Source organism: Sapajus apella, unplaced genomic scaffold (genome assembly GCF_009761245.1).
Source record: "Sapajus apella isolate SASKATOON/1434 unplaced genomic scaffold, GSC_monkey_1.0 scaffold58, whole genome shotgun sequence".
Taxonomy (NCBI): Eukaryota; Metazoa; Chordata; class Mammalia; order Primates; family Cebidae; genus Sapajus; species Sapajus apella.
Window position 1 is genome coordinate 10,183,081 of NW_022436998.1, and position 12,957 is coordinate 10,196,037.

The window sequence follows — 12,957 nt, forward strand, 5'->3', positions numbered from 1 at the left end:
ATTCAATTCCACACTGATAAGCATATTTCACCTATTTAAAAATATAATACAAAATATTAAACTTGTTGCATTAATTATGATCATATTTATACCAGATCAAATAGAAGGCAGGGTTTCCTACAGGACTAAATAAACTCAGTTTAATAAACTAAATTCACCTGCCCTGGTGCCCGCCTCCTCTTGTCACCCAGCTGTAAGAAAGACTCAATCACCAGAACCCTCTCTCTTTCCTGACAGGTGTTGCTCACAGTTCCTGCTCCTTTTTCTTACTTCCCCATGACTGAGAATGTGCCAAAATATAATCGATGTTAGAAAAAATTTTACACCCATCCCCATATAAGTATATTGTATTTTCCTAACTACTCACAGACTGAAAGCTTTCTGAGGACAAGAGGCCTGCCTTTCATATTTTGATATATGCTTCCAATAATAGGTACTCACTGAATATTAACTGGCTGCTTATGAAACAATGAGTTTTACTGTACCTCTTTACCTACCTTGCACTCTTGTTGCCAATGAGCAAACCACATCCTGGAAAGGATTTTCAATGGAGAATCCATTCAAAAAGTATATTTCCCCATTTGGAACAAAGAGTTGGTTTGCTGTGTACTTAGCCCTCTCTGAGGACGGCCCGTATAATTTCTTCCCTGAATATTTTGTGAGGTCACCTCTCCTCCGCTGACTATATGATCTGAAGGCAGATTATATGAGAATTCATCTTTTATCACACAGTATCATGTATAATGCTTAGCACAAAGTACGAATTCAGATATTGACCAACTCATTCTTAGTTTTAAACTCATGACAACTTCAGGAGCAATGTGAAAGATGAGGAAGAAGATAGAAGGTAGCCCACTCTTGAAACTCTATGCTTGCTTTCGCTCTCCTAACTCAATACCACCGATTCAGTCCAGATTCAATGAATATTGAAACATAATAGACATACGACCTATGTTCAGAGATCAAGGTTGAATTTATGCAACAGCCCTCTTTGTTATAACAGAATTTTTCTTTTGTTGATTAAATTGTGCCACTTTCTTTTCTTCTGCTCCAGGCAATGGATTTTTTTGTGAAGCCAAGCTTTTAATGATTTAAGTTCATTAAATGTATTAATCATGTACTATCTCTTCAGTAAAAAAGGCAAGAGATTGGCCTTTAGTGTGGCACAAATATATTTCTAGGTTCTAAAAATTTAAACAGGTTAATAGGATTAAAAAGAAACATTTTAAACCTTGCAATTGGCAGGGGGATTTTTCTCCGAATTTCAACATCATTCAAACTTAACACAGCTTGCAGATTTCCTAGTACACTGAAGGTGTTTAACGCATTGAGTCCTGACAGAATAATTTCCTGGACAGATGGAATTTGGGATGGGAGGGATGCTAGTATAACTAGGGTACCATTCAAGAATTGTTTAGATGATGTTCTTAACATTACCTTTGAGACTGAAGGAACTACAACACAGACCATGGCCAAATTGTGTTTTAATTACTCCTTCCCCTACTAAACTTTAAAATTTCATTACCTTAAGACCTTCACTGGCTTCACTTGGTAGTGGCCCCAGTTCTGGCTTTAGTAAGTCAGCATGTGGAGTCATTATAGACAACCTAAATCTATACAGCTTAGAGGAGCACAAAACAAATATATTTTACTCTTTTTTTATTCAAGAGTGATTATTCAATCATCTCTCCCTTTTCCAAACTCACAGAACAGTTGCTTATTTTCTGACACTTATAGTATCAACCTGTTTTTAAAAGAATTATGTACATTTTTATATTTATTACTATAATTTTATTGTTACTACATCTTTTATTACTGTAATTAGAATAAAGAGAATTTTATTCTCTAAAATGAGAGCTCTGTCTCATAAATATTCGTATTCACTGCGCCCTTTCCCCTGCCACCCATCTCACCAAAAAATTAAAACAATAAGGCAACAACCCAGAGGCAGCCCAATACCAGACCTCTAGGCTTCCAACGTGTTTTTATTGAATTAAATAGATCACTTCCCATTTATAAGCATGACGCCATTCTTATACACCAGCCTTACTTTATTCTATCTACACACCAATTTCAATGACGTCAAATTCACTGTCTAATTCCCTTTCAGCTCTCCTTCTCCTCAAGGTAGTTTCTTATCTCCCTAGAAGGTGTATTGCGTGGTCCCGCGCAAGGTTTGACTTGGGAGCAAACACGGCATTGGGAAGCCTTGCGCTACGGTTTACTAATGAAGTCAGGCTCTAAGCCCTAAGGGTTTCTTATCTCCCCGCATTAGCCCACCACTGAGAAGGCAGAACCCGAGAAAGGCGACTGACCCGGCACGTTGGACCCCGTCCGCTTTAGCCCCGGCCACTTTGATCTCACGCATCTGCCTAATCAAGTTCATCCACTGCCGCGACTGCCCTGATTCAAAGAACAACATTAAATAGTTTGATTATTGGACGGTCATTTCCCTCTCCCCTCCACCCTTGATCTAATTTCTAAACGCCAGTCTCTCACCTCCCTCTCTAAACTTCCCATCAAAAGAGAATGAGCTCTTCTTCCTTCTTACCCTCGTTTGATGTGCAAATCTCCTTCTCTTTGCACATTTTTCTCGCAGTGGCGTGGGCGGGGGTGGGGTGGGGGGGAGGAGGGCAACGGAACGACCTTAAAGCCAGGGACCTAACTCAGATCTGCAAGCCGCGACTCTTAAAGGGTTAATGAGTAATGAGCAAAGAGGCGCCTTGCTAGAGCCATTGAATTACAGATCGGTTTGTGTTTAATACCGAATATGACTTGTGTGCACAGTCAGCGAGTGTTGGCGTAAGCGAGAGGGGCGAAAAGTGCTTTTGCAGAGCGTGTCCCCCCTCGGCTCTGCAAAGTATTTCAGATCCGGATAATCCAACCCTTACCGCCAGGCAAGGGCACCCCTGTTCTCAGGGTTCCCCCTGCCGCCTGCATTTATTAAAGTCGTCTGCTCTAATGCTCGCTGGTCGCTGTCACCCCGAAGGTGAGCTGGGCCAGCCGAGCGACCCAGCGAGGGCGGGGGGTGTCAAAGGCCCCCCTTCATGTACACAAACACACCCCCTCCCAGCCCCTCCCAGTCCCTCCCAGCGCTTTGAAATCCCATCCCGGCTTTGTTGTCTCCCTCCCAAGGGGCCGGAATGCTCCGGGCCCGCGGTATAAAGGCAGCCGCGGTGGCGGTGGCGGCTCAGAGCTCTGCGCTCCCTGCAGTCGGGACTCTGGGACCGCGGGGGGCTCCCGGAACCCTGACTGTGTAGCCGCACCCACACGGTTTCGCGGGGACCCAGGCTTGCAAAGTGACAATCATTTTCTCCTTCTCCCTCTTGAGTCCTTCTGAGATGATGGCTCTGGGCGCAGCCGGAGCTGCCCGGGTCTTGGTCACGCTGGTAGCGGCGGCTCTGGGCGGCCACCCTCTGCTGGGAGCCAGCGCCACCTTGAACTCGGTTCTCAATTCCAACGCCATCAAGAACCTGCCCCCACCGCTGGGCGGCGCTGCGGGGCACGCGGGCTCTGCAGTCAGCGCCGCGCCCGGAATTCTGTACCCGGGCGGGAATAAGTACCAGACCATTGACAACTACCAGGTGAGAGGCGTCGGGGAATCCGGGGTGCTGTGACCTTGAAAGGGTCGTTTCTGGAGAGGAGGGAGTAGAACGTGCTGACTGTGTGCGTTTCAGGGAGCATTTGGCAACACTGCATTTGGGAGCGGTGGGTGGTAACAGGTCCTGGAGAGGGGGACAGATAGGGACTGCGATCAGCGTCCAGGTCCAAGAGTGCGGGTACCTGGACGTCTGGATGCCTCACCCTCCCCCCGAACCCTTCCCGCAGCCGTACCCGTGCGCAGAGGACGAGGAGTGCGCCACCGATGAGTACTGCGCTAGTCCCACCCGCGGAGGGGACGCTGGCGTGCAAATCTGTCTCGCCTGCAGGAAGCGCCGAAAACGCTGCATGCGTCACGCTATGTGCTGCCCCGGGAATTTCTGCAAAAACGGTGAGTTCTGAAAGCTCCCTTTCACACGAAAACTGTCCGGCCTTTGAGCGTCTATGAATGGGGTGGGGGGAGGGGAATCTCCGCCCTGAGAACACTGCGGCGCCACCTGCAAGTGGGTGTACAGCGGGCAGGATTCCGCTGAAGTATCTTCTTCATTGCAAGTGTTTGATAGGGAAGGAGAGAGAAGTTCGGAGGTCTCTGAGGTCCTTATCTTCCTCTGGGTCCCTCAATGATTAAACACCACGGCTTACGTCGTAGTGGACGCTTCCATAAAAATGTGTCAGGGGAGAACCTTGAGGTCAATTGAGAAGGGGGATGATGGGGAGGATGGCGGGATCATACAGAGAGACCAAAGAAACCAGCCTTGGCGTTCAGCTGCCCTTTCCATTTTTTCTTACTCTGACTCTCACAGCTCTGCCAGACTGGCCTCTCCTTCGGATCCTTGCTGAAACTGTTGTCAGCCAGAGGACAGTGATTTATCAGCATTGGCCGTTTTAAAGAGAGATCTTGATAGGCGCACATCCTTTCCCCTCCCTCTACCCTCTGCTGCCTTAATATAAGTAATCCTCCCCCAACCACAGATCCACTAACTTTTAATTTTTCAAAGAAATGGATTTAAACAGCTAAAGAGGTCTCCAGAAATAAGCTAACAGGGCGACGACCCTCCTTAGGACCCAGCAGTGCTCCGGGATGAACTAACTGGATCTCTGCAATATAGAAATTACACAGTAAAGTAACTGGTGGGTGAGATTGCAATGTTCCAGGCAGCTGGAATTGCATTTGCTTAACTTAGTCTGGCAGGACCCACATAGCACCAGGGGGAGAGAAGTTATTTTTAAGAACATTTTTTAAGTGACTGATTTTCTATTTCTTAACCCAAGGATAATATTAAAATGGGCATAAATCTCACTTGCCCCTACCACAGTTGGTGGGAAAGTATTTTAAACGGCTATACTAGGTATGTAACATGTGACTGACTGTATACAGTGTACACATTGGTGCTTCTGTCCACCTGGAGAGTTTTGCGTTAACAGTAGAGAGGAAGTTCGGCTTGTTTTTAAAATGATGTCCCTGCAATGAAGTATCTCAAGTTGGTGCTGGCACAGCAGACTGCCACTGTCACAGCTGTTAGCAGTAATGCATTACAACCCTGAAGTTAATCACTATTTCCTGCTTCCTTAGGAATATGTGTGTCTTCTGAGCAAACTCATTTCCGAGGGGAAATTGAGGAAACCATCACTGAAAGCTTTAGTAATGATCATAGCACTTTGGATGGGTATTCTAGAAGAACTACATTGTCTTCAAAAATGTATCACACCAAAGGTAAGGATGTTAAGACTCATTTTTAGCACATCAGAAGTGTCTTTTGAATTATTTAACGAAATGATGCAGGTTTACTAGTAACTGTACTTTTTTCTGCTGTCTTCTCCTGTGCAGGACAAGAAGGTTCTGTCTGTCTCCGGTCGTCAGACTGCGCCACAGGTTTGTGTTGTGCTAGACACTTCTGGTCCAAGATCTGTAAACCTGTCCTCAAAGAAGGTCAAGTGTGTACCAAGCACAGGCGAAAAGGCTCCCATGGGCTGGAAATATTCCAACGCTGTTACTGCGGAGAAGGTCTGTCTTGCCGGAATCAGAAAGATCACCATCAAGCCAGTAATTCTTCTAGGCTTCACACTTGTCAGAGACACTAAACCAGCTATCCAAATGCAGTGGACTCCTTTTATATAACAGATGATATGAAAACCTTTTATGACCTTCATCAACTCAATCCTAAGGATATACAAGTTCTGTGGTTTCAGTTAAGCATTCCAATAACACCTTTCAAAAAACCTGGAGTGTAAGAGCTTTGTTTCTGTATGGAACTCCCCTGTGATTGCAGTAAATTACTGTATTGTAAATTCTCAGTGTGGCACTTACCTGTAAATGCAACAAAACTTTTAATTATTTTTCTAAAGGTGCTGCACTGCCTATTATTCCTCCTGTTATGTAAATTTTGTACACATTGATTGATATCTTGACTGACAAATATTCTATGTTGAATTGAAATAAATCATTTCAGCTTATAGTTCTTAAAAGCATAACCTCTTCCCCCTTTTAATTCTAGAGTCTAGAATGCAAGGATCTCTTGGAATGACAAATGATAGTATCTAAAATATAACAAGAAAATACTAGCTTATTTTCTGAAATGTACTATCGTAATGCTTAAATTATATTTCTCTTTAGACTGTGATAGTTTTTGAAATAAAAGTTAACGTGTAATATGAAATGTTATAAGTAGACATATATTTTGGGATTGTGATCTTAGAGGGGTGTGTGTGTGTACGTGTGTGTGTTCTATGGGTACAGAAGTGTGACATGTTTAAAGATACTTAAAGAAAAGACAGTGTCTAAATATGAGAAAATATTGATCAGTTCTAGAATAACTTTAAAAAAAGATGTAATCTGCATTGATAAACTCAAATGATCATGGTAGAATGAGAGTGAATCTTACATTACTACTTTCAAAAATAGTTTCCAATAAATTAATAATACCTACCTAAATGGTCAACATTTTTGGAAAAGGAAGAAAATCGTCCATGAAAATAATACCCCAAAGTACTTGATGGTTGTTGGGAACAGGGTGCGTGCCCGTAAATACAGTTAACAAATACACGCAGATTTTATACCAAACAAATTAATTTTAGGTACTACTACATGCAAAGGAGACTTGTTCTTTTTACTTTGGTTTTAAAATAATTATGAATTAAAAATTACGAATCCTTCCTCATTGCACTCTTTTTTGCTCTTGCTAGGTGATTTTAATATTTCAAGTATTGTTTAACCTGAAATCTATTGATTGGAATGAGGATAGGGACACAGTGTTTAAAAGAAAACCCACAGGAATGAAATCTAAATTGTCTTTGCATTTTTACTTGCCGGATTTCATATTGTTTATGCTGAGGAAAAGGGAAACCAAACTTACCAATGTATACTTTTTCTGTAGTATTCTAAAGTCGGTGCCCAAACCACAAAATGCTGTGTTTCAGGCAAGCAAAGGACAGTAGTAACTGATCAATTGTGCAAATATTTCCTTAAATAATGCAGATGTCCTAGACTGTTTGTTGTATTTGTGTTTCTGGAAGTGGTTCAATTTCAAGGGGCTCAACCAATAGGACACAAGCTTTGGTTGGTTCTTCACTGAGAGAGGAACTGGCAGGATGTCTGCTGTTACATTCCTTTTGTCTGGAAGTCTCAGCTTCCTCACCCAGGAGAAACTTTCTTTTTCTACATGTGCTTGTTTTCTGAAGTGCCAGGAAGGCCAATTCTAAGGCCTGCCATCTCCAATAAAACACAATACAGGAAAGGAAACAGGAAACTTTTTCTTCAAAAAGAAGAAAGAAGAGCCTTCTGCTTAAGTGGGGAAAGAAGCAAACTTTTAAAGGTCTCTAGTTATTGGATCCCTTCCATTCTGCAGGAAGGGACCTCAGTACATTGACCCTCTTGCTTCTCATCTCCAGATGAGAGATGTGTAGAGGAATACAAAACCAACCAAAGAGGGATGCCTCTTCTTCCATTCCAGCTGAGAAGTTAGGAAAAGGTTTTCATTAAAAAGAATTCTTCATATTTATAAAGGTGGAAAATACCAAGAAAATTGTAGATATTTTATTAGCTAATAATGGAGGCTAGAAGATGGGAATCCAATAAAATGCAAATTCAAAAGAGGATTATTTAAGGAATCTAGGACAATTTGTGTAATGATTGTTTAAAATGTTGTTGCTGTGTGACTTTTAAACAATGCATTTTAATGGAAAATACATGCACCTGGGAAAATTTCACAAGATATTTTATGTCAAATATTAGTATACTCCACACACGTCCCTGCGCCTTCATTTTTTTACTTTATGTGTCTTGCAGATCATTTTCTATAATACATAGAGAAGTGACTCATTCTTTTTAAAGTTTACATTAAGTTTGTAATATGTTGGAATGGCAATACCATAATTGTTTTAACCAGTGACATTTAAGTTGTTTCCAGAGTTTTCGATCTAACAAATAATGCGTCATGAGTATAGAATTTTTGTTTGTGTGCCAGTGTAGTTATAGGATGACTAATAGTTGAAGCAAAATCCAAAATGCATGCTTTCTGTAGCTACTCAAAGTCTGGTATGGGCAAAATATCAAGATGCCTGCTTATCACTGACCAAGTGAAGATTAAGCTCTCGCTAAACTGTATCAAAGGAGAAAAGGGGAAATACAGGCTTATTTCACATTGAACAGTAATCTCTGGCGTTCAGTTAAAGCTAGACTTGTTCTAATTATTTTGATTTTGAAATAATTATTAAATAAAATCACAAGCCTTTTCTCACCACTTCCTTTTCTTGTTTTGTTAGAAGAGTTGAATATTTCAAACTTTGTTTCATCTATTGATAGGAATGAGCCTGGCCCTTTGTTTTTAAATTGGTGACATTATCAAACTTTATCATACTACTGACTTTCTTTTATAGTCTTAAAGAAAAACAGACAAAACGACCATTAGGCTTAAAAAATGTCTTCCACTGCAATTTTCATACCTTCTAAAATACTATTCTGAGGACAATATCAAAATGTAAAATAAATACATTATCTCTACATTAAAGAAGAAAATAATTTTATAATTCAAGCATCCAACATTTGTACAAAAGTGTATGTACATGTAGGCCTTTATATATTAGGTGTAAGGGTCGATAGCTTAGAAACAGTCAATCACATCACTAATCTAGGACTACAGTCTAGGTAATGCTAGGGAATTTTAATTCAGTAAACATTTATTTAGCCTGCCACTGCCAGTGAGCACTCTGCTAGCATTTGAAAAGATGTGAATAACATTGGTCTTTAACTTCAAAGAACTTACTGTTTAGCAAGGGAGATAATGAACATTAGTACTGGAAGCTGATTCAGTAGAGTGGTTAGAAACAGTCTCTAGAACCAGAAAGATTGGGGATTGAGTCATGGCTCCCCCAGTAATGTAGATGTGAGACTAACGCATGCATGAGAATACTATTATGTTTAGCTCAATGTAGGCACTCAATTTTAGGCCTTTACTATTGCACAATTAAATGAATATATTATGTTGTATTATATTACATAAATTAACACCCAACAACAGATTAAAATTAATTAAATCAGACTGTAGCTGCTTAGAAAAAGCTTCAGAGAAGAGGTGGTGTTTGAACCATCACCTTCTCTCGCCCTTTTATTTCAAGAAAGAAAAAGCAGCACTTAAACTAGAAAAAGCTAAAAAAATAAAGGGGGTTGATGCCGCTCATAAAAATCAAAACAGAAAGCATTCTGCAGACTCACTATTACTTCTGTTCCATTGTAATTTGCAATGTCTATCACTTGCCATGGTGACAAGTAAAATTCTGTCCCCAGTTTATGTGATATTCCAATACAGTTCCGCTCACTAAATTGCTTAGCCTTTCAGAGACTCCTATTCCAAAATCTTGGGTAAGGGTTCTGTTTAGCTTATCTTTAATCAGGGGTTCACCTCTGGTTCAATTGTCTAGCATGGTTACCCAGTTCCTAATGTATAAAAACAGCTGTCTATGTCCATTCCACCTGTAACAGGAACTATAGTAGTTTTACAAGAGGAATGTGCAGGGATAAATCCCACATCTTATGTCTAGCACAAATTAGCTTTGAAGAATGAGAAGGCACTTACAAGGTAGAAAAGAAGAGAAAGAGTTTCCTTTCTCCTGGAGACGGAGGAAGAAGTGCGAGCAAAATTACAGTTATAAAAATAAAAGTACATAATACACTGAGAAAATAAGTAATATTCCACTGTGGCTAGAGTTCGGGGTAGATGGGAAGAGGACTTTTCTGATTTTTGGTTATATAAATTTGTTATCCAGGAAAAATAGATTAAAAATTTTTATTTTCATCTTTATTGTATTAGGTGGCAATGGAATTAAAGAAGGTATATTTGAGACATATTTTGTCTCAAAAGATTACAGATGTCACAAACTATAGTGATTTTTTGTCAAAAAATATAAAATAGAAATATTATTTTGTTTCCAGAAAGATTTGTCACATTAGGTTTCAATTAATGTAAATAATACACACTTTTCACGAACACGGTGGATTTTCTTGCCCTAAATTTATAAATCCTATTAATGTGACGTAGTCCCTAACTATTAGTATATGAAAAATTACCTTGGAAGGGCAATGATAACCAACCCCTTGTTGTTTTAAACTGTTGAATAAATTCCCTAGTAAAAAGTAAAATTGGCAGAAAGCATGAAGCATGGCTTAGCTTGATAAATTCATAGTACATTTAGTAATATTTCACAATAACGTTCTCCTGATGAGCAACAAATACTTTTAAAAAGCATCCTATATGGAAACTTTTCACATATCTGTGATGCTCTGAAGTTCAAATTAAAAGCAGAAAATGATAGAAGCATATCTTGTTATATTGTACTTCACTTGATTATACTTTGCAGATACTGCATTTTTTTTAATTGAAGGTTTGGGGCAATCTTGCATTGCACAAGTCTATTGATGTCATTTTTCCAAAAGCATGTGCTCACTTTGTGTTTCCGTGTCACATTTTAGAAACTTTTTCATTGTTATTATATCAATTATGGTGATCTGCAATTAATAACTTTGATGTTACAATTGTAATCGTTTTGGGGTGCAATGAGCTGTCCCCATATAAGACAAATGTATGTGCTCTGACTGCTCCACTGACCAGCCATTTTCCCATTTCCCTCCCTCTCCCCATGCCTTCCAAGACCCTGAGACACAACAGTACTAAAATGAGACCACTTAATAACCCTACAATGGTCTCTAAGTGCTTAAGTGAAAGAAAGAGGTGCACATCTCTCACTTTAATGAGGAAGGCATGTGGGAAGCTGAAATAAGCCAGAGGCTAGGCCTCCTGGGGCAAACAGTTAGCCAAATCATGAATACAAAAGAAAACTATTTGAAGGAAATTAAAAGTGCTACTCTAGTGAGCACACAAGTGATAAGGAAGTACAACGCCCTTGTTGCTGATATGGAGAAAGTTTGAGTGGTTTGAATAGAAGATGAAACAAGCCACAACATTCCCTTAAGCCAAAGCCCAATCCGGAGCAAGGCTCTAACTCTCTTTAATTCTGTGAAGGCTGAGAGAAGTGAGGAAGCTGGAGAAAAGTTGGATATTAGCAGAGGTTGGTTCATGACATTTAAGGAAAGAAGCTGTCTCCATAACACAAAAGTGCAAGATGAAGCACAAGTTATCCAGAAGAACAGCTAAGATCATTGATTAAGGCGACTACACTAAACAACAGATTTTCAGTGTACATGCAACAGTCTTCTGTTGAAAGAAGATGCCATCTATGACTTTCATATGTAGAGAAGTCAATGCATGGTTTCAAGGCTTCAAAGGACAGGTGATTCTCTTGTTAGGGGCTAAAGGAGCTGATGACTTTAAATAAAAGCCAATGATAATTTACCATTATGAAATTTCCAGGACCCTTAAGAATTGTACTAAATCTGCTCTGCCTGTGAAATATAAATGGATGGAAAAACAAGGCAATGCCTAGATGACAGCACATCTGTCCACAGAATGGCTACTGAATATTTTAAGCCCACTGTTGAGAGTTACTGCTCAGAAAAAAAGATTCTTTCAAAATGTTACTGCTCATTGACAATGCATCATCACCCAAGAGCCCTGAGATGTACAAGGAGGTTAATGTTTTCATGCTTTTCTTTTTTTTTTTTTTTTTTGAGACAGAGTCTCACTCTGTCACCAGGCGCCAGTCTGGAGTGCAGTGGCACAATCTCGGCTCACTGCAACCTCCACCTCCCAGGTTCAGGCAATTCCCCTGCCTCAGCCTCGTGAGTAGCTGGGAGTACAGGCGCACGCCACCACGCCCAGCTAACTTTTTTTGTATTTTCAGTAGAGACGGGGTTTCACCATGTTGGTCAGGGTGGTCTTGATCTCTTGACCTTGTGATCGACCGGCCTCGGCCTCCCAGTTCATGCTTATTAACACAACACCCATTGTGCAGCCAATGAATCAAGGTATAATTTTGACTTTCAAGTCTTCTTATTTTAGAAAAACATTTTATGAAGTTATAGTTACCATAGTTAGTTATTGCTCTGATGGATTTGGGCAAAGTAAATTAACCTGGAAAGAATTCACCATTGTAGATGCCATTAAGACATTCATGACTCATGGGAGGAGGTCAAAGTATCAACATTAACAGGAATTTGGAAGAGGTTGATTTCAACCTTCATAAATGGCTTTGAGGCATTCCTTCAAGACTTCAGTGGAGGAAATTACTGCAGATATGGTAGAAATAATAAGAGAACCAGAATTAGAAGTGGAGCCAGAAGAAGTGACCGAATTGCTATAATCTTTTGATCAAAGTTGAATGGATGAGGAGTCAGTGCTTATAGATGAGCAAAGAAAATGGTCCATTGAAACAGAATATACCACTGGTGAGGAGGCTGTGAATATTGTTGAAATGACAATGAAAGATATAGAATATTACACAAATTTAATTGTTAAGAAAAAGTCAGAGTTTAAGAGAATGGAATCCAATTTTAAAAGGAGTTCTACTGTGAGTAAAATACTATCAAACAACATTGCACACTACAGAAAAAAACTTTTGTGAAGAGAAGAGTCAGTCACTGTGGAAAACTTCATTGTTGTCCTGTTTTAAGAAATGGATACAGCTGATCTAATTCTCAGCAACCACTACCCTGATCAGTCAATAGCTAACAACACTGAGGCAAGACCTTCCACTAGCAAAAAGAAAACAACTTGCTGAAGGCTCAGATGATCATAAGAATTTCTTAGCAATAAAGTATTTTTTTAATTAAGGTAAATACTTTGTTTTTTTAATATATAATGCTATTGTGCATTTAGTAGACTATAGTGTAAAAATAATTTTATATGCCCTAGAACACCAAAAAAATCACATGACTTGCTTTATTGTGATACTCACTTTATTTGTGAT

General features: G+C 39.9%; 1 protein-coding gene across 1 annotated transcript; it reads left to right on the forward strand.

Moving 5' to 3' along the window:
• The first annotated feature begins 3,123 nt into the window (after positions 1 to 3,123).
• Positions 3,124 to 8,336, forward strand: DKK1 (dickkopf WNT signaling pathway inhibitor 1). The gene is made up of 4 exons (XM_032245685.1): positions 3,124 to 3,584; positions 3,829 to 3,991; positions 5,174 to 5,314; positions 5,429 to 8,336. The coding sequence occupies exons 1-4, from the start codon at positions 3,342 to 3,344 to the stop codon at positions 5,680 to 5,682; spliced, it is 801 nt and encodes a 266-aa protein (XP_032101576.1). The 5' UTR covers positions 3,124 to 3,341; the 3' UTR covers positions 5,683 to 8,336.
• Positions 8,337 to 12,957: the final 4,621 nt, after the last annotated feature.

Coding starts and splice junctions, on each gene's coding strand:
- DKK1 (XM_032245685.1), top strand. CDS start 3,342: ATGATGGCTCTGGGCGCAGCCGGAGCTGCCCGGGTCTTGGTCACGCTG. Junction 3,585..3,828: donor AGACCATTGACAACTACCAG/GTGAGAGGCGTC, acceptor CCCTTCCCGCAG/CCGTACCCGTGCGCAGAGGA. Junction 3,992..5,173: donor CGGGAATTTCTGCAAAAACG/GTGAGTTCTGAA, acceptor CTGCTTCCTTAG/GAATATGTGTGTCTTCTGAG.